The following is a 21,133-nucleotide window of genomic DNA, read 5'->3' as shown; positions in this document are numbered from 1 at the left end:
CCTAAATTTGTATTTAGGTCCTTCCAACACGAAACAGAGTGCGACGCGCTCTGTGATGACGATTTGTGGGCGGGTATTTCGCGCGCCAGTCCTCCAGTCTTTTTGTTACCACAATAGTTAGCCAGCAAGCTGTTCACATTTTGCTTGCTGATGCCTCACAGAATGGCGAAATGTATCCCAGACTAAATGGTATGTATGGGAAATATGGATTGGGAACAATTGGAGCTCAACCCAAGGATTATAGCAGCCGTAAAGAAAGGTAAAAAATAAACGGACGTTCGCTAGCTAGCCATAATTCGACTAGATATTCATTAGCTAACTTTATATAACAGGTGGGACTAATCTTGGATGCTGATTGGTTAAAGCCGCATTCCAGCCCGTGTCTATAATTAAGCAGTAAGGCCCGAGCGGTGTATTATATTGCTAATATACCACGGCTAAGGGCTGTTTGTAATTACGACGCTATGCGCGGAGTGCCTGGATACAGCACTTAGCTGTGGTATATTGGCCATATACCACAAACTCCAGAGGGGCCTTATTGCTATTATAAACTGGTTATCAACGTAATTAGAGCAGTAAAATGAAATGTTTTTTTTCATACCGTGATATACAGTCTGATATACCACAGCTGTCGGCCGATCAGCATTCAGGGCTCGAACCACCCAGTTGTATATTCCACAAGTTACCACGGGCTAAAGCTATGATGTTGAAATGCCTATTTATTCTGTTCCATCTCACTGCAATCCACTGTGATCAGCCCTGCCAGCCAATTTATACATTTGATTTCCACTATAAAAAGCATCTAGATGTTATCTCACATTTAATTTAGTCGAGCATTTGATTTTCAAAAGTAGAGATTTGTTTAAACCTTGCTGTCTGTCTCTGATATTTGCAACATTGTTTCAATATTGAAATTCGATATCCAGCTGTCCCATAGTAATGAACATGTCAGGACGAGACGGACAGGCATCTAGTCAGCCAGTCGAAATCATGAATCAGCTGACAGAATTTTTATGGATGTATACATAGAAATGTCAATAGAAAACAACAGGTGGAACGAAATGCAGCTAGTTTGATGTCTTTCCAGCTTCAGTTTGAAGTGATTGTGTTAGCTGTGTTGTTGGCTAGCTCCTCTGAACAACAGTGTCCTGACGAGAGAGCACATTTTCTATGCCAGGCAAAATCGTACATCATTAGCTCATTGTTGTGCGTGTATCCAAATAAATGTCACTAGAAAACAGCTTAAACAAACGCAAATGCAGCTACTTTGCTGTGATTCTGGCGGCACTGTTTGACATGACTGTAAGTTAGCCGTAGTTGGCTGGCTAGCAAGAAAGGGTTATAAGAATGTTGCGTCTGACAACCAAGCCGATAGAACGGATGATCAGCCGGCTTGGGTAGCAACCCTAGATTGGTGTCAGGACTATATCTTGTGGAAGGATGAAATAGTATGAATAAAGTAATCAAAATACAGTTTTTTTAATGAAAATATGTCAATCATTATTTGACTATGTTGGTAACCCATTGTATGAAAGTGATAATGCCCTTGAAGCTGGTGTTTGAAGGATATATTGGCACGGTTTGCTGATTAAACAGCATGATCATTACACAGGTGCACCTTGTGATTGGGACAATAAAAGGCCACTCTAAAATGTTCAGTTTTGTCACAACACAATGCCACAGATGTCTCAAGTTTTGAGGGAGCGTGCAATTGGCATGCTGACTGCAGGAATGTCCACCAGAGCTGTTTCCAGATAACTAAATGTTAATTTCTCAACCATAAGCTGCCTCCAACGTCGTTTCCGAGAATTTGTCGGTACGTCCAACCGCAGACACGTGTATCCACGCCAGCCCAGGACCTCCACATACGGATTCTTTACCAACGGGATAGTCTGACATGAGCCACCTAGACAGCTGATGAAACTGGGTTTGCTCGAACAAAGAGTTTCTGAACAAACTGTCAAACGGTCTCCAAAAAAAACTAATCTTTGTGCTCATTGTCCTCACCTGACTGCAGGTCGGTGTCGTAACCGACTTCAGTGGGCAAATGCTCACCTTCGATGGCCTTCGGCACACTGGAGAAGTGTGCTCTTCACAGATGAATCTCTGTTTCAACTGTGCTAGGCAGATGGCAGACTGTGTATGGCGTTGTGTGGAAGCAAACGATTTACTTATGTCAACGTTGTGAACAGAGTGCCCCATGGTGGGGTTATATGGTATGGGCAGGCAAAAGCTATGGGCCGCGAACACAATTGCAATTTGAACCAACAGAGTTAACGTGATGAAATCCTGAGTCCCATTGTGGTGCCATTCATCCACCGCCATCACCCCATGTTTCAGCATGATAATGCACGGCCCCATGTCGAAAGGATCTGTACACAATTCCTGGAAGCTGAAAATGTCTTAGTTCTTCCATGGCTTGCATATTCACCAGACATGCCACCCATTGAGCATATTTGGGATGCTCTGGATGTGACGTGTACGACAGCGTGTTCCAGTTCCCACCAATATCCAGCCACTTTGCACAGCCATTGAAGAGTTGGACAACATTCCACAGGTACCAATCGACAGCCTGATCAACTCTATGCGAAGGTGATATGTTGCGCTGCATGAGGCAAATTCTGGTCACACCAGATACTGACTGGTTTTCTGATCCACGCCTGTACTTTAGAATAAAATTAAAGATATCTGTGACCGACAGATGGAATACAGATATGCCAGTCATGTGAAATCCATAGATTATGGCCTAATGAATTTATTTCAATTGACTGATTTCCTTTATATAACTAACTCAGTAAAATCTTTGAAATTGTTGCATGTTGCGTTATAAGTTGTGTTATTTGTCTTATGCATTTTGTATTTTACAGCATACTATGCCAGTAGAAGTCAGATACATTTGCATATATCATGTATGTGGACCCCCCTTCAAATTTGTGGATTCAGCTATTTCAGCCACACCCGTTGCTGACAGGTATATAAAATCGAGCACGCAGCCATCCAATCTTCATAGTCAAACATTGGCAGTAGAATGGCCTTACTGAAGAGCTCAATGACTTTCAACGTGGCACTGTCATAGGATGCCACCTTTCCAACAAGACAGTTTGGCAAATTTCTGCCCTTGTACTGCTGCCCCGGTCAACTGTAAGTGTGGTTATTGTGAAGTGGAAACGTCTAGGAGCAACACCGTCTCAGCCGCGAAGTGGTAGGCCACACAAGCTTACAGATTGGGACTGCTGTGTGCTGAAGCATGTAAAAATCATCTGTCCTCAGTTGCAACTCTGCCTCTGGAAGCAACGTCAGCACAATAACTTCGTCGGGAGCTTCGTGAAAGGGGTTTCCATGCTCAAGCAGCCGCACACAAGCCTAAGATCAGCATGTGCAATGCCATGCGTCAGCTGGAGTGGTGTAAAGCTCACTGTCATTGGACTCTGGAGCAGTGGAAACGTGTTCTCTGGAGTGATGAATCACGCTTCACCATCTGGCAGTCCAATGGACAAATCTGGGTTTGGCGGATGCAAGGCGAACGCTACCTGCCTGAATGATATAGTTCAACAAAAGTTTGTTGAAGGAGGAATAATGGTCGAAGGCTGTTTTTCATGGTTCGGGCTAGGCCCCTTAGTTCCAGTGAAGGGGAATCTTAACGCTACAGAATAGTGACATTCTAGATTCTGTGCTTCCAACTTTGGCAACAGTTTGGGGAAAGCCCTTTCCTGTTTCAAGCATGACAATGCCCCGTGCACAAAGCGAGGTCCATACAGAAATGGTTTGTCGAGATCTGTCAGGAAGAACTTGACTGGCCTGCACAGAGCCCTGACCTCAACCCCATTAAACACCTTTGGGATGAATTGGAACGCCAACTGTGAGCCAGGCCTAATCGCTCAACATCCGTGCTCGACCTCACTAATGCTCTTGTGACTGAATGGAAGCAAGTCCTCGCAGCAATGTTCCAACATCTAGTGGAAAGCCTTCCCAGAAGAGTAGAGGCTTTTATAACAACAAAGGGGGGACAAACTCCATGTTAATGCCCATGATTTTGGAATGAGATGTTCGACGAGCAGGTGTCCACATACCTTTGGTCATGTAGTGTATAATATTCCATGAATACGAGGCCAGATTTAGCAAAGAAGCTATATAGCTAGCAACATACCCTTATTTTACCAGATCCTCTTCTCCTTCACCCGGTGCAGATCTTTATTGAATCGCTTATAATTTCTGCCAACTATATGAACAAGGTGAGATCTATTTCAATTCATGATGTCAGAATGTACTGCTGTATTAAAGCTACAATATCTAACCTTTTGGGCGACCGGAACAATTCACAGTGAAATGTGAGTTTTAAAGATCTGTCATTATCATTGAAAGCAAGTTTAATAAGCTGTAGAGCTGTTCTATGTGCACTATTGCTATGCTTCCCATTCTTAAGTTTATTTTTGACGTTGTTTACTTTCAGTTTTGTACACCAGCTTCAAAAAAGCTGAAAATACAATATTTTTGGTTATAGAAGAGTTATTTCACAGCGTTTTTAGATGGTACAATTATTCACAACATGATACTTGCTTGTTTTGTCACAAACTGAAATTAGGCAAACATTAGAATTTTAGCAACCAGTAAATGGCGGAGCGATTTCCACGTAGTGCATCTTTTAAAGAAATTCAGAACTAACTTGTTGACATGTTCTGTTGCAGATTCAAAGCCAGATAAACTCATTGCAGAATATATCCATAATCATGAATGAATAAGTTTATTTATTTGACAAAAATGCACCTATTCATTGATCAAATCATGTCAAACACCCGAACTCCAACAATTACATTGTTTTAAAGAAATCAAAATAGTAAACAATTTGTACATATGCCTTTAATACGTAACATTTGAATTGAAGTAAAATGATTAATTCATCAATGTCACAAACCTGGGAAGAGCACCATATGAACTATTATTATTATCTGAGAGCGCACAGATTCTTCTGCTTTTCAATTTTGAGGAATTAGACCAGCACAAACAACAAAAGAAAAGGAATATTGAATGATCCCTAATGATCCATCGTATCTCCCAAAAACATTTTCAACATACATTCTTAAAATTATAGTCTAGAAACTAAAGCTTTGGTTGTCTTCCTCTCAGGCTTCCATGTCTTCTCCCTGGACCTCAATGTCCACCTCTTGAACATCAGACTGAGGCCTCATCTTCACTGTCACTTTCCAACCTTGTTGAGGATGGCTCGTTGTCTGGCTCAAAAAGCCTCAAATTTGCCCGGATGGCCACCAATTTTTCAACCCTTGTATTGGTCAGCCTGTTGCGTACTTTGGTGTGTGTTCCCAAAGAGGGACCAGTTGCGCTCTGAGGCGGCTGATGTTGGTGAGATTTGGATGATGATGATGGAGGCAACCGGGGAAAGAGCCTCAGCTCCACCAGGTGGCTGATAAGATATGTTGGCACGACTGCCATATTGCATCTCCATCCCAAAGCCCTTGCTTGGAAGTGTACTTCGCCAGACTGCCAAGAACCTTGCCCTCTTCCAGGCCAAGGTGGTGAGACACGGTAGTGATGAAATCATAGGCCTTGTTGAGCTCTGCACCAGACAGGATGCTCTTGCCAGCATACTTGGGGTCCAATGTGCTTCAGGCAGAAGTCTTCACACTTTTTGATGTATTTCAGAAGTACAGTTTCGTCTGCTTGGAGCAACAGTGAAGTGGGCTGGGCTGTACAGATTTTTTCTTTTGCATCTGCAAGTAGAGTCTGAACTGCAGACAGGATGGCATTGTCTCCCTCAATCTGTGCAATGGCTACTGCTATAGGTTTCAGGCTGCTTACCACTCTCTCCCAAAATACATCATCCAGGAGGATCCTCTTGATGGGGCTGTCCATATCGGTGTGATATGTGATATGGCCATTTCTTGGAGAGACTCCTTCCCCTCCAGGAGACTGTCAAACATGATGACAACACCACCCCAACGGGTGTTGCTGGGCAGCTTCAATGTGGTGCTCTTATTCTTCTCACTTTGCTTGGTGAGGTAGATTGCTGCTATAACTTCACATACCTAACCATTTCCTTGGCTCTCTTGTTGAGTGTATCCATTGTTTTCAATGCCATGGTGTCCTTGAGGAGCAGATTCAATGCATGAGCAGCACAGCCAATGGGTGTGATGTGAGGGTAGGACTCCTCCACTTTAGACCAAGCAGCCTTCATTTTCGCAGCAATGTCTGTCATCAGTGCAAATACCTTCTGTGGTCCAAGGTCATTGATGACTGCTTTCAGCTCATCTGCAATTTAGAGCCCGGTGTGTCTGTTGTCCCTTGTGTCTGTGCTCTTGTAGAATACTGTTTGAGGGGTGGAGATTATGTAGTTAATTATTCCTTGCCCACGAACATTCGACCACCCATCAGAGATGATTGCAATACAGTCTGCTTTCTCTATGCTTTGCTTGACCTTCACTTGAATTCTGCATCCAGCAAATGAGTAGATTAAGCATGTCTGGTTGGAGAGGTTTATGCTGGGCGAAGAACATTCAGAAACCTCTTCCAATACACATTGCCTGTGAGCATCAGAGGTGAACCAGTTGCATACACAGTTCGAGCAAGACATTTATCAGCATTTCTCTGACTACATTCCTCCATTGAGTCAAAAAACATATGATTCCAGGAGGACCATGAGCTGTTGCTATCGATAAGGTGTCTGGTTCATAATTTTCACCTCGATTAGAAGGACCTTTGTCAGAGGTTGCTTACTGTGGCACTGATGGAACTTTATGCACTTGGCCAGATGATTCTGCATCTGTGTTGCATTCTTCACATATGATTTGGCACAGTATTTGCCAATGTACACAGCTTTTCCTTCTACATTAGCTGCAGTAAAATGTCTCCACACATCAGATAGTGCCTGTGGCATTTTCCTGTAAAGATTATTTTTTAAATAGTAATAAAACAACTTACAATTCCATGTACAGATAAATAGTTAAGCAGTTAGATTAAACAACTCCTTTGTAAGTTAGTTTTAAAATGAAACATGTATGGAAACAGGTGAATTAACACTCAGTTAGCATGCTCAAGCTAGCTAAAACCCACATGGTAGCAAAGACTAACTAGCAGAAATTGTTAACAAGGTAGAAATAATTTAAACACACTTTGCTGTAGGCTACTATTTACTAGTAATAAAAAATAATGTATGTCATGTAAAATATATATTCACCCCACCCTGTATTGTAATCAAAACTTACCAGAAAGCATGTAGTCCTTGGCTCAGACAGTGTAGTAGTGTGGGCTCAATAGCATCTCATTAGTGTGCAAGATCTTGAGGATCAGCTGTACATGTGATGGAAGAATGCACTGTACATGCAGAGGGCTGCAATTCCTTTGAATTGGGAATAGTTTAACCAAAATATGCCACAAGACCTAAAATTGCCTTGTGTATCCCACAAAAGAGGTTAACTGTTAGCGTATAACTTTTTTTAATGAATTTAAGAAAGATTCCCATGGAAGATTTCCGGAAGTTTCCTGGAAAGTTTCCGACCCTTTGCAACCCTAGAAAAAAAGGTAGCAAAAACAGTACACCACAACACTTTTAAACATGTTACTGAGTCTAGAGGTTATCAAATCAGGAGAAGAACAAGTGAAGGAAGCAGCATAGGGAAAATGGGTGAAGGTAGGGTGGGTTTATAGAGAAGTTTGAGAGTTCCAAGATGTCTGAAGTTGGGGGGGGGCATAAAAGGCATACAACTTAATTATTGATGACAACATGGTGGTTTACATTTATGTCTACTGTGTGTGAATGATGGAAGAATCTTACCCCAGCTGTAGGTCAATTGTTTGTGGTAATTTAGGACTGCACATCAACCAGTACTGGGACCATTGGAGATTTGGAACGCTTGCTCTCAAAATGCTGTTTGAATGTCTTTGGGTCTGCATCTATAAAGAGATCAGATGGAGTGCTTCACAGTGCCCAAAGTTGAGGGACCATGGGCATAAAAGGCACAGTGTGGAATAAGGGTTAGCTTGAGGGGTGGTTGGCTTTCATGGCATCAGTCAACAAGTTCAACTTGTGTGGAGCATGCATTATATATCAATACCCCCCTCCACCAATCCAGATCTGAATGGCAGGAGTGTGTATAAGCTTTTGTTCCAGCCCAGCCCATACCTGATTACAAATAGCCTATTGCCATGATTCAGTATGCTGATTATTTAAGTCCGGTGTTCGAGCTGGGCTGGGACAAAATTCGTCACACACATCTGATCTTCAGGACTTCCTGCAATGACTGAAACAGACTAGAGCAGGAGAATAGCGTTTCAAGTTGAAACTGCTTACTTAGTTGAGAGGTGGCAAGACTCAGGCACACCCACTGGTTCTGGAATAGAGAAGGAGCAAATAAGGTTTCCAATTTGGCATCAATAACATGACGGTAATTCTACCTAAAAAGCAAATGTTTTGAGTACCAATTAATTTTAAAAAACACTAGCAGGTAGGACTAAACAAGGTTGCATAACTTTGCCTACTAGCTATACTAATGATCTGCTGACCAGAGCGTTATAGCAAACATATCAATGTTTTCCCGCAGTAAAGTAAGCACACTGTTGACTAGTGAGGATGCTGAAACCTATCAAAGCCAGACTAAAATAATACAGCTAGCTAGGGTAGTTACAAGTCAAGTAGTACTTGAAGTAGAATGTCCCACCCTCACCCAGACACAAACCAACATTATCAAGAACGCCTAGCCCTAGCTTCACCATTTAAGTTAACTAGCAAGCTAGACTGTTGGTTTATAAAAGCCAAAGAAGGTTCTCATGCATTTAAATGACTAGACAAGTAGATGGCTAATGTAGCCATCTAGCCAGGCTAATGTTGCTAATTATCTGACTATGAGCTAGCTAGCTAGATTACAGGCATATTTAATTTAATTGTCCTTTTAAAAAAATCTTTAGGCAATTTATTAATACATTTAGCTAACATTAGATAGTTAATCCAGAGATTCTTACCTTTGCCTCGATTCGACAGTCTTGTCCAGGTCATCATGGCCCTGGTGGGGTGACGTGAAGTTTGAGACAGGCATTTGTAGTGCTGTATGATAGCAGCTAATTAGCATTTCATTTCAGGGGGGTAAATACAGGCGAATATATTGATAAGTCACCTTGTCTGAGAGAGATGTACATGGTTATGAATACATCATGCCAGGGTAAGCCTACACGATACACAGCCATTATTTGAAGTGTTTCTAAAATTCACAATGGATAAAACGAGTGGTGGGAAAACGATTGGAACCATTTCCGTGTTTGACCGTTAAGTTTTATGGGTGTTATGACTCATACTGTGGAAGGCTATTACCATGAGCCCATCCTCTCCAATTAAGGTCCCACCAACCTCCTGTGTTGTATTGCCATATGACATGGAAACTTAGCAAATGTTATACCCCTTGACTTATACCACATTTTGTTGTGTTAAACTGAATTCAAAATTGATGAAATAGTTTTCTTTTATTATATCACCCATCTACAAACAATATCCCATAATGACAAAGTGAAAACCATGTTTTGGGATTTTTTTGTCTAATTTATTGAAAATTAAATATAGAAATATCTTATTTACATAAGTATTCACAACTGAGTCAATATTTTGTAGAAGCACCTTTGGCAGAAATTATAGCTGTGAGTCTTTCTGGGTAGGTCTCAAAGAGCTTTCCACTCCTGGATTGTGCAACATTTGCTATTATTCTTTTCAAAATTCAAATTGGTTGTTGATCATTGCTAGACAACCATTTTCAGGTCTTGACAGATTTTCAAATGGATTTAAGTTACAACTTTAACTCGGCCACTCAGGAACATTCACTGTCTTCTTGGTAAGCAACTGTAGTGTAGATTTGGCCTTGTGTTTTAGGTTATTGTCCTGCTTAAAGGTGAATTAATCTCCCAGTGTCTGGTGGCAATCAGACAACCAGGTTTTCTTCTAGGATTTTGCCTGTGCTTAGCTCCATTCTGTTTGTTTTTTTTATCTCAAACTCACCAGTTCTTAACGATTAAAAGCATACCCATAACATGATGCAGCCATCACTATGCTTGAAAATATGGAGAGTGGTACTCAGTAATATGTATTGGATATGCTCCAAACAACACTTTGTATTCAAGCCAAAAAGGGAATTGCTTTGCCACATTTTTGGCAGTATTACTTTAGTGCCTTGTTACAAACAGAATGTAGGTTTAGGAATATTTTTGTTCTGTACAGGCTTCCTTTTCACTCTCAATTAGGTTAGGAGAAAACTGTAGTTACAATACTATCACATTCAACTCTAACTGTTTTAAAGTCACCATTGGCCTCATTGTGAAATCCCTGAGCTGTTTCTTTCTGCAGCAACTGAGTTAGGAAGGACACCTGTATCTTTGTAGTGAGTGGGTATATTGATACACCATCCAAAGTGTAATTAATAACTTCACCATGCTCAAATGGATATTCAATGTCTGCATTTTTTTCTCCCATTTACCAATAGGTGCCCTTTGTGAAGCATTGGTAAACCTCCCTTGTCTTTGTGGTTGAATCTGTGTTGAAATTCACTGCTCCACTGAGGGACCTTACAGATAATTGTATGTGTGGGGTACAGAGATGAGGTAGTCATTAAAAAAGAATGTTAAACACTATTATTGCACACAGTGAGTCCATGCAACTTATTATGTGACTTGTTAAGCACATGTTTACTCCTGAACTTATTTAGGCTTGCCAGAAGAAAGGGGTTGAATACTGGACTCAAAACATTTTAGCTTTTCATTTTTTATTAATATACGGGTGTGTAGGCCAGTGACAAAAAATCTAAGTGTAATCCATTTTAAATTCAGGCAGTAATACAAAACATTTGGAAAAAGTCAATAGGTGTGTATACCATCTGAAGGCACTGTATCTACAACATTTCGCTTTGCTAGTCAACGTTGTGGTGTTAAAATGTATGCTGTAGGTGCATCTGCTCATTATTTATTTATGTTGATCTTAGCTAATGTGAAATCAGCGAGGGAGATTCTCAGTCTCTCGGGTCCGGATCTACAACGACTCACCCACCTGTCAAAGTCAGACGTGCAACACCTGCACATAGCTGTTGCTGTCTCTTACCGCAGACATTCGCCTGTAACAGGTAGGTGTGCTCTATTCTATTGCAGTGTTCTCCAACTCCAAACATGGAGAGCTACTGGGTGTGCAGATTTTGATTCCAGCCCAGCACTAACACACCAACTAGCTAGCTACGTTTAGACGGGTGTTTTAGTGCTGGCTAGACTAACCCTTTAAAGCCCGATGTCTCATATACACAGAGTCCCGTGTGGCTCAGTTGGTGGAGCATGGCACTTGCAATGCCAGGGTTGTGGGTTCGATCCCCATGGGGGACCAGTACATACAAAATATGAAAAGGTATGCACTCACTGTATGCACTCACTGTACTGTATGTCGCTCTGGATAAGAGCGTCTGCTAAATAACTCAAATGTAAGGTATGTCACATCATTTGAGGGGTATCCTACAAAGCAAGCTAGATCTACTCTGGGTTTTCTAAAGCTAACCAGGTTCAGCTTCACATTCCATCTCAGGCTTAATCTGTACTACAACGGTGGATATTGCTCGCCTTCTAAAGCCTCATTCACATTACAAATAAGCACTCCGTTACGTTGCGCCAGATGTCATGCATTTCAATGGGGACGTCCATAACGGAATGGAATCGCAACACTACCTTGCTGTTGGAAGACTTCATTGCGAGATAGACACTGCATTATTTCAAACTCGAAGAACAGGAAGTTACCAAACCACAGTGATGACTTTATAGGATAGCTAGCAACTTGTGAACAATTACCCATTCCTATAAGTGAGTACTATTTGAATGGTAATGTTAAATAATACACATTGGCTGTTAAGCCAGTTATATTATGACTTGCCTCCCGTTTTAAATAAACTCAGCAAAAAAAGAAACGTCGTCTCACTGTCAACTGCGTTTATTTTCAGCAAACTTCACATGTGTAAATATTTGTATGAACATAAGATTCAACAACTGAGACATAAACTGAATAAGTTCCACAGACATGTGACTAACAGAAATTGAATAATGTGTCCCTGAACAAAGGGGGGGATCAAAATCAAAAGTAACAGTCAGTATCTGGTGTGGCCACCAGCTGCATTAAGTACTGCAGTGCATTTCCTCCTCATGGACTGCACCAGATTTGCCAGTTCTTGCTGTGAGATGTTAGCCCACTCTTCCACCAAGGCACCTGCAAGTTCCTGGACAATTATGGGGGGAATGGCCCTAGCTCTCACCCTCCGATCCAACAGGTCCCAGATGTGCTCAATGGGATTTAGATCCGGGCTCTTCGCTGGCCATGGCAGAACACTGACATTCCTGTCGTGCAGGAAATCACACACAAAACGAGCAGTATGGCTGGTGGCATTGTCATGCTGGAGGGTCATGTCAGGATGAGCATGCAGGAAGAGTACCACATGAGGGAAGAGGATGTCTTCCCTGTAACGCACAGCGTTGAGATTGCCCGCAATGACAACAAGCTCAGTCCGATGATGCTGTGATACACCGCCCCAGACCATGACGGACCCTCCACCTCCAAATCGATCCCGCTCCAGAGTACAAGCCTCGGTGTAACACTCATTCCTTCGACGATAAACGCAAATCCGACCATCACCCCTGGCAGTGAAGAGCACTTTTTGCCAGTCCTGTCTGGTCCAGCGACGGTGGGCTTATGCCCATAGGCGACATTGTTGCCAGTGATGTCTGGTGAGGACCTGCCTTACAACAGGCCTACAAGCCCTCAGCCCAGCCTATTGAGGACAGTCTGAGCACTGATGGAGGGATTGTGCATTCCTGGTGTAACTCGGGCAGTTGTTGTTGCCATCCTGTACCTGTCCCTCAGTTGTGATGTTCAGATGTACCGATCCTGTGCAGGTGTTACACATGGTCTGCCACTCCGAGGATGCTCAGCTGTCTGTCCTGTCTCCCTGTAGCGCTGTCTTAGGCGTCTCACAGTACGGACATTGCAATTTATTGCCTAAGGCACGTTCACGCAGATGAGCAGGGACCCTGGGCATCTTTCTTTTGGTGTTTTTCAGAGTCAGTAGAAAGGCCTCTCTAGTGTCCTAAGCTTTTATAACTGTGACCTTAATTGCCTACTGTCTGTTAGCTGTTAGTGTCTTAACGACCGTTCCAGAGGTGCATGTTCATTAATTGTTTATGGTTCATTGAACAAGCATGGGAAACAGTGTTTAAACCCTTTACAATGAAGATCTGTGACGTTAATTCGTAAAAATCCAAATATCTTTGAAAGACAGGGTCCTGAAAAGGGGACTTTTTTTATTTTTTTGCTGAGTTTGTGATGGTAATGCCGGTTGTTTTTAATGATAATAATTAGGTCGAGGTCGCTAGCTAGTGATATCGTCAACCTAGCTTTTAGCTAGCTAACGTTAGATATCTGCTCTGCAGTGCAAGCTAGCTTGACTTGCTATAAAGTTAGAGAAACAAGTTGAGGGAAAAAGTAACTAAACAAAATGTTTTATCACCTGTAACGATATATTTGTCTTGAATGAATGAAAAGGTCATTTTTGCAATCTCCCAAAATAAATGCGATCTCAGAGACAGGCTCTCCTCCATCTTGTGTTACAAACACCACACTTGTCTATTCAGTAGCGGGGCAAGTGTAATGAAATTCATCACAATATAAATGGGGCATAATTATCAGACTTGTAACTGCGCGTACGTGTCTCACGTGGCTAGTCGAACGCCAAACTCTTCATTGAGACAATGGTGGAACATCAATCCATGGGCGAGTCAGTGCCACATTTTAAGTTGTGCCGGGAAAAAATTAAGTTACCTTGCAAATTCAGAACTATGGTGTGAGATTTTTGTAGAAGTCTTTATTTTATTACGCAGGCCTATTGTTAATGCTGACTTTGGTGTGCTTAAAACTCTGCTCGTCTGAATGGTCTCGTATGTTGTCAAAAAGCTAGGTTTTGACATTCCTATGCATAGTCACTTGAAATGTGACCGGCATTAAGTGATGCAAACCATACATTTGCATAGATTGTTTTGTACAGCAAAATCATGTCAACATGCATTCGAAAAGTATTCAGACCCCTTTACTTTTCAACATTTTCTTACGTTACAGCCCTATTCTATAATTGACAACAACAAAAAATGTACTCATCAATCTACACACAATACCCCATAATGACAATGCGAAAACAGGTTTTTAGAAATACAAAACCTTATTTGCATAAGTATTCAGACCCTTTTTGTTATGAGACTCGAAATTGAGCTCAGGTGCATCCTGTTTCCATTGATCATCCTTGATGTTTCTACAACTTTATTGGAGTCCACCAGTGGTAATTTCAATTGATTGGACATGATTTGGAAAGGCGCACACCTGTCTATATAAGGTCCCACGGTTAACAGTGCATGTCAGAGCAAAAACCAAGCCATGAGGTCGAAGGAATTGTCCGTAGAGCTCAGACAGGATTGTGTCAAGGCACAGATCTGGGGAAGGGTACCAAAACATTTCTTCAGCATTGAAGGTCCCCATGAACACAGTGGCCTCCATCATTCTTAAATGGAAGAAGTGTGGTACCACCACCACTCTTCCTAGAGCTGGCCGCCCGGTCAAACTGAGCAATCTGGGCAGAAGGGCCTTGGTCAGGGAGGTGACCAAGAACCAGATGGTCACTCTGGCAGAGCTCCAGAGTTCATTTGTGGAGACTGGAGAACCTTCCAGGACAACCATCTTTGCAGCACTCCACCAATCAGGCCTTTTATTGTAGAGTGGCCAGATGGAAGCCACTCCTCAGTAAAAGGCACATGACAGCCCACTTGGAGTGTGCCAAAAGGCACTTTTAAAGGACTCTTAGAGCATGAGAAACAAGATTCTCTGGTCTGACAAAACCAAGATTGAACTCCTTGGCCTGAATGTCAAGCGTCACATCTGGAGGAAACCTGTCACCATCTCTACGGTGTAGCAATGGTGGTGGCAACATTCTGTTGGGATGTTTTTATTTTTAGGCGCATGTGCAAGTAAAATGGTCCTACTGTATAGCCCTGAAATTCTCACAAAGAGACGATGAAGGGGCATCTTGCTCTCCTCCTCCATGTAAAGAAGTTTGACTGCAGCCAACCACTGCGCACAAAACACACTGCCAACAGGTACCGGGAGGTGGGACAGAGCAGATTGTCAAACCAGCAGTGTTTCCCTGTCATCGCTCGCCTTGTGACTGACAGGCGCCTGTTCAATCAATAGATTGCTAGAAGATGCATATCGTTCATTCTAGTGAAGAGGGCAGGGCAGACTTTTTTCTGACTAGCGAATGGAAAAGTAGCCTAGTTTAATTTAAAAAGAAAAACTGGTTGGAAACACTGGTTGAGTCCAATACAAGAGGTTTAAAAAGTAACCGAGCTGTTTTCAGTCCTCTGCAGCATTGCATTAATTAACAAAAGCCTGCACACTCAGTAACTCACCAGAGTTGGAGATGCACTCTACCACTGTATTCAGCCACCCGGAAGTGATTGTAGCCTAGGCTTTACAATCCTAGGCTCAAACAAGTTATAGTCTATTATTCAAACTAACGAATTGTTTGTTTTCACACAGCCTTACAAGTACACCGTGGAGAGTGTCCCTCTTTGGAACCTGGGCACAAGCTAAGTTTGGCTTGCCCCGTTCTGGATGCTCTACTGCGAGGTGGTGTACCGTTGAGCGGCATCACAGAACTGGCAGGGGAGAGCAGTGCAGGAAAGACCCAGTTTGGCTTGCAGCTGTGTCTTTCTGTGCAGTACCCACTGGCGTATGGAGGGCTCAATTCAGGTGACCTAATGGATAAAATGGACTGAATCGGGGAGGGACAAACTGGACTAGCCTGTCCAATAAGGAACACACATTTTTATTTGTTGCAAAACGTTTTCCATTGCATGCCCTAATAAATGCGACCCAGCTCTTTGTTGCCAGTGTTTTGTCCTGATGTTCTGCCTGTAAACCGTATTGTCTAAATATTGTAACTTTTTCATTATTGGCAGATAGTGAGGCTTATGGCATGATATTTTGTATGTGCATGTGTCTTTACACCTGCAGGAGCTGTGTATATTTGCACAGAAGACTCGTTTCCCATCAAGCGTCTGCGGCAGCTCATTACCCAGCAGGCTCGGCTGCGGCCAGAGCTTCCCCAGGCCCTGATACGGAGCATCCGTTTCAGCGACAACATCTATATAGAGCATGCTGCCGATCTGGTAAGACAGTGGTGCAACAGACACCTACTTTAGTGGAGAATTCCTATAAAACATGGAATTGGCTTTCCAGGCGTAGATATGTAGTTGGGTTATGTTCCCATTTTATTGCAGAAATAAAAGATACAAAAGATTTTGGTTCAAACATGATGAGGAGCATTCCATAAGCTGTTCTAGTGAGACTGTAAGAACCGTATGCTCTGTCCTCTCAGCTGTGCTAATACTTTCTGGTCACCTGTGCTTCCTAATATACATGTGACCAGTGTTTCTGTGCTCTCCCAACAGGGTGCACTGCAGGCCTGCGTGTCCCAGCGGGTGCCCATTCTGCTCTCCCGGGGCCTTGTTCGGCTGGTGGTGGTGGACTCAGTGGCGGCCCTGTTCCGCAGCGAGTTCCAGGCGGACGAGGGCATCGAGAGAGCCCGCCACATGCTGGCCTTTGCCGCCACTCTCCACCGCCTGAGTCACAACTACAGTACCCCGGTGCTGTGCATCAACCAGGTAGGGAAGAGCCTTAACTACTCAGCAGACCCGGGTCAAATGCACTATATCAGACTATTTAGGTTTTCCTGGTACTAGTAGGGAAACACTGGAATAGTTCCAAAAGTGCAAACTCGAGTATATACGTAAACTTCCGAGTATTTCACCCAGGTCTGCTGCTAAACATGTCAGATGATGTATTATTATTCTTGGCTCACTTGAAAAGGATGTGTTAATCTCAATGTGACTTTGCTGTTTTAAATAAAGGATCAATAAAATGAATAATGTTGGATATGTTCTATTGATATTGTATTGTATAATGTAATTATGTTATAGTAGCCTGACCCTATAGATAAACAAATGCAAGCAGTATGTTCAGAATAATGTAATGAGTTATTCCACTGTACCTCTTCAGGTGACAGATGTAATGGATGGGCCAGATCCAGCACACTGTAACTTTGGGTAAGCTGTTTGAGTCTCCTGATGTATCGCTCTATGCTAGTAAATATGAGTATAGGGGTGTGTGTGTCTTTGTGTAGTAGTAGTAATAATTAGGTGGGTGCTTACATTTGTCCTATTTCACACATGTAGAAGTGTGTATTAATACGTGTGAATTGGAAAAAGTGGTGTTTGCATACCCCACTCCCCCTGAGACACCCTCGAGAGGGGTCACGGCCAGGGATCAGACATTATTGTGTGTGTGTGTGTGTGTGTGTGTCCGTCTGCACGCATGCTTCTTTCCCAGGTTGGTGGACAATAAGGTGCTGCCCGCCCTGGGCATGGCCTGGGCCAACCAGGTGATGGTGAGGCTGATGCTGCTCCGCCTCCCAGGCTGTGTGGGCATCGGGGAGCAGGGCGGTACCAGCGCCCCTCGCAGGCTGGAGGTGGTGTTCGCCCCCCACCTCCCCAGAGCCAGCTGCCTGTGTGGGGTGTGGGAGGAAGGAGTGAGAGGGCTGCCAAACAGACCCCGGTCCGTCACCAAGAGACTTGAAACCACAGGCGAATTGGGCCTGAACGATGGTACCTAAATCCAACAAACTTTTACAGTTGCAGGATACAGAAAAGTGCCAAATGGGAAAATGATAGGGACCTGCACACTGTTTAGATGCTCTGCAGTTTTCTTGGCAATATTGTAACCACAAAGGGATTTTGTATCAGGTGATTCAAGGGTGATTCCAGCAAGGAATGCACACTGGAGGAGAGCTACAGGATGGCAGGACTGTTGCCTTTGTGCTTCGACATTCCATAGTGAAGCCTATATGCATTTAAAAGGAGAGGAGATGGTAGAAAAAGTATGGAAGTATTATGAGTCAAATGATATGTAAATCCTGACAAACCATGTCTATACGTTTAAAAAAAATCTAAATACATTTTTAGCAGCAGACATTTTCTGCTTTTCTTTTCACAACAATGTAATATAGGCTATTGCAAAAATATATATATTTTGCACTACACTTCTGAAGTTTCATTTGCACAGCAGCGTGTGCCTGTTGGAGGGAGCCGACACTTGATTTAGAAATCTGCAGTCCTGTGGTGTATGCCAATCAGTACTGACAACAGCACACCCTACCAACAGCACTGACGGTTTCTAAATAGTGTAATTTCACTCCAACCAGGACATGCTGCTCTGCAAGTCAAATGCACTTCTGAAAACAGTGCAGAAAACTATCTGCAACGATTGAATTCTGGCCAAAGTGTTTTATTTGTTTCACATGTTACAGGACGTTCTATCCAGTGATGTAGTGGTAAATAAAATTGGTGGGTAAAGCTAATTGCCATTGGTGGTGAATGAAGTACCGCTTTTTATACTTTCAGTGCATTTTTCCCTGGTAGCTGGGTAAACACTCGCACAAAAAGAGTAAACGGCATTTACGTGCATTTACTTTACAGACAGTTCGGTGCATTCAACACCTCAAATACAAGCAGTGATGAAGTCAATCTCTCCTCCACTTTGAGCCAGGAGAGATTGACACGCATATTCGTAATATCAGCTCTCTTTGTACATCCAAGGGCCAGTCGTGCTGCCCTGTTCTGAATCAATTGCAATTTTCCTAAGTACTTTTTTGTGGCACCTGACCACACTACTGAACAGTAGTCCAAGTGCGACAAAACCAGGGCTGTAGGACCTGCCTTGTTGACAGTGCTGTCAAGAAGGTAGTGCAGCGCCTGTTGTATCAAATATGTTTGACCATGTCAGTTTTTACAATCCAGGGTAACTCCAAGTAGTTTAGTCACCTCAACTTGCTCAATTTGCATATTATTTATTACAAGATTTAGTTGAGGTTTAGGGTTTGGTGAATGATTTGTCCCAAATACAATGCTTTTAGTTTTAGAAATATTTAGGACTAACTTAGTCCTTGCCACCCACTCTGAAACTAACTGCAACTCTTCAAGTGTTGCAGTCATTTCAGTCGCTGTAGTAGCTGACATGTATAGTGTTGAGTCCTTCGCATATATAAACACTCTGGCTTTCCTCAAAGCAGGTGGCAATTCATTAGTAAAGATTGCAAAAAGTAATGGGCCTAGACAGCTGCCCTGGGGAAATCCTGATTCTACCTGGATTATGTTGGAGAGGCTTCCATTAAAGAACACCCTCTGTGTTCTGTTTGTCAGGTAACTCTTTATCCACAATGTGCGTGTGTGTACGGCTGTGTGTCTTTGTATGTCACTGTGTGTGTCCTGCAAAAAAAGTTATTTTTATATATTTCTGCAGACGCACTTTTAAATGGATAGTCATTGGCTCAATAACTGGAAGTCTATGGGAACAGCTAGCATATCATTGTGTGAGCACTAGCAGCAATAGAACCCCCCTTACCCTTGCCACCACTGCTGAAATAAAAAGCTCAATAACTGGAAGTCTATGGGAACAGCTAGCATATCATTGTGTGAGCACTAGCAGCAATAGAACCCCCCTTACCCTTGCCACCACTGCTGGGGAAAATATCCTAGGGGGATCTTTCCTGTGATCTATCTACTTTGACAAATAAATCATATTTTATTCAGTACTTCCTTGCCTGGGTAATTCATTTTTAAGCTTAATATACAGATTTAATAGACCATCAATATAGTATATAGACATGTACATTTGGTCTGATTCTCTGATAAATTAGGCTTAACTGTGCTGTTCCACTGTTACAAATACAGGTAACTGCCAAAATAATGGATCTTAATAGGGCAATGGGCCACCACGAGCCAGAACCGCTTCAATGCACCTTGGCAAAGATTCTACAATCTGCCCGGAACTCTATTGGAGGGATACCCTTCTTCAACAAGAAATTCCATCATTTGGTGTTTTGTTGATGGTGGTGAAAAACGCTGGCCGTGTCCAAATACCCATACTAGCGTACAATGTACTTAAAATGCATAGTATGTACTCCTCTTCGCATGCTATTTATGATGTAATGTTTTGTAAAAAGTATGCAGTATGCCACGGGCGTAGTGTACTACTTTGCTACAGCTTCGCATATATAACAGGCTAGCTAGGTTAAATATGAAGTTGTTGCTCAACAACAGCAAGCTTATCGGGTATTCAACTTCAAGTCCTACTAAAGCACATAGTTAACGTATTTAGCTAAATTAAAGGCACGGCATGCTGCAAATAACAATCTGTTTTCAAAGATACGATTAAATGGTCATAATCCTTTTTAAGGACAAAAAAAATCACTTGCATTTGAACAGGAGACTGCTCGTTGTCTTAGCCATCTTCAATTTGTTTTTTTGTTTACCTTTAGAGAACTATCAAATTCCGTAGCCCTCCTATCTGGTATGAATTAATTGTGTGTGTGAAACTCCCGAAAAGTTTACAATTCATTCATACTACATGAGAAGCCGAAATGAGTATGACATCCTGCCTTTTAAAGCAGACTACTTTTTCGAAATGTTACATGCTATTGTTTGCATACTCAAAAGGACTATTTAGGACGCTAGTATGGGTATTCGGAACACGGCCGCTGTCTAAGGCACTGCTCCAGAATCTCCCTTAAGTGTTCAATTGGGTTGAGACCTGGTGACGGAGATGGCCATGACATATGGTTTACATTAGTTTATGCTCATCAAACCATTCAGTGACCACTCGTGTGCCCTGTGGATGGGGGCACTGTCATCCTATGGGGGGCATAACCATGGTAGCCAAAATAATGGCCTGCCCAACATTTTTATACATGACCCAAACCATGATGATGTTAATTGCTTAATTAACAGAGGAACCACAACTGTGTGGAAGCACCTACTTTCAATATACTTTGTATCCCTCATTTACTCAAGTGTTTCCATTATTTTGGCAGTTATCAGCTCTAGCTGCTGTTCCGTTCTTATACATACATTGAGTGTACAAAACATTATGAACACCCTCCTAATATTGATTATATTTTTATGATTTTCTTTAACCTTTATTTAATTAGGCAAGTCAGTTAAGAACAAATTCTTATTTACAATG

The 21,133-nt window shown here is 42.4% G+C and overlaps 1 protein-coding gene across 2 annotated transcripts; it reads left to right on the top strand.

The window, feature by feature from the left end:
* The first annotated feature begins 81 nt into the window (after nucleotides 1-81).
* Nucleotides 82-18,465, top strand: xrcc3 (X-ray repair complementing defective repair in Chinese hamster cells 3). 2 transcript variants are annotated; one of them, XM_038968735.1, is made up of 7 exons: nucleotides 82-259; nucleotides 10,968-11,105; nucleotides 15,593-15,805; nucleotides 16,070-16,224; nucleotides 16,507-16,719; nucleotides 17,114-17,160; nucleotides 17,444-18,465. In XM_038968735.1, the coding sequence occupies exons 1-7, from the start codon at nucleotides 187-189 to the stop codon at nucleotides 17,724-17,726; spliced, it is 1,122 nt and encodes a 373-aa protein (XP_038824663.1). In that variant the 5' UTR covers nucleotides 82-186; the 3' UTR covers nucleotides 17,727-18,465. The 2 variants fall into 2 exon arrangements, with proteins under 2 accessions (XP_038824663.1, XP_038824664.1); XM_038968736.1 differs by lacking the exon at nucleotides 10,968-11,105.
* Nucleotides 18,466-21,133: the final 2,668 nt, after the last annotated feature.

Source organism: Salvelinus namaycush, chromosome 29 (assembly GCF_016432855.1).
Source record: "Salvelinus namaycush isolate Seneca chromosome 29, SaNama_1.0, whole genome shotgun sequence".
In the NCBI taxonomy this organism is placed as follows: Eukaryota; Metazoa; Chordata; class Actinopteri; order Salmoniformes; family Salmonidae; genus Salvelinus; species Salvelinus namaycush.
This window is presented reverse-complemented; position numbering and strand designations above follow the sequence as displayed.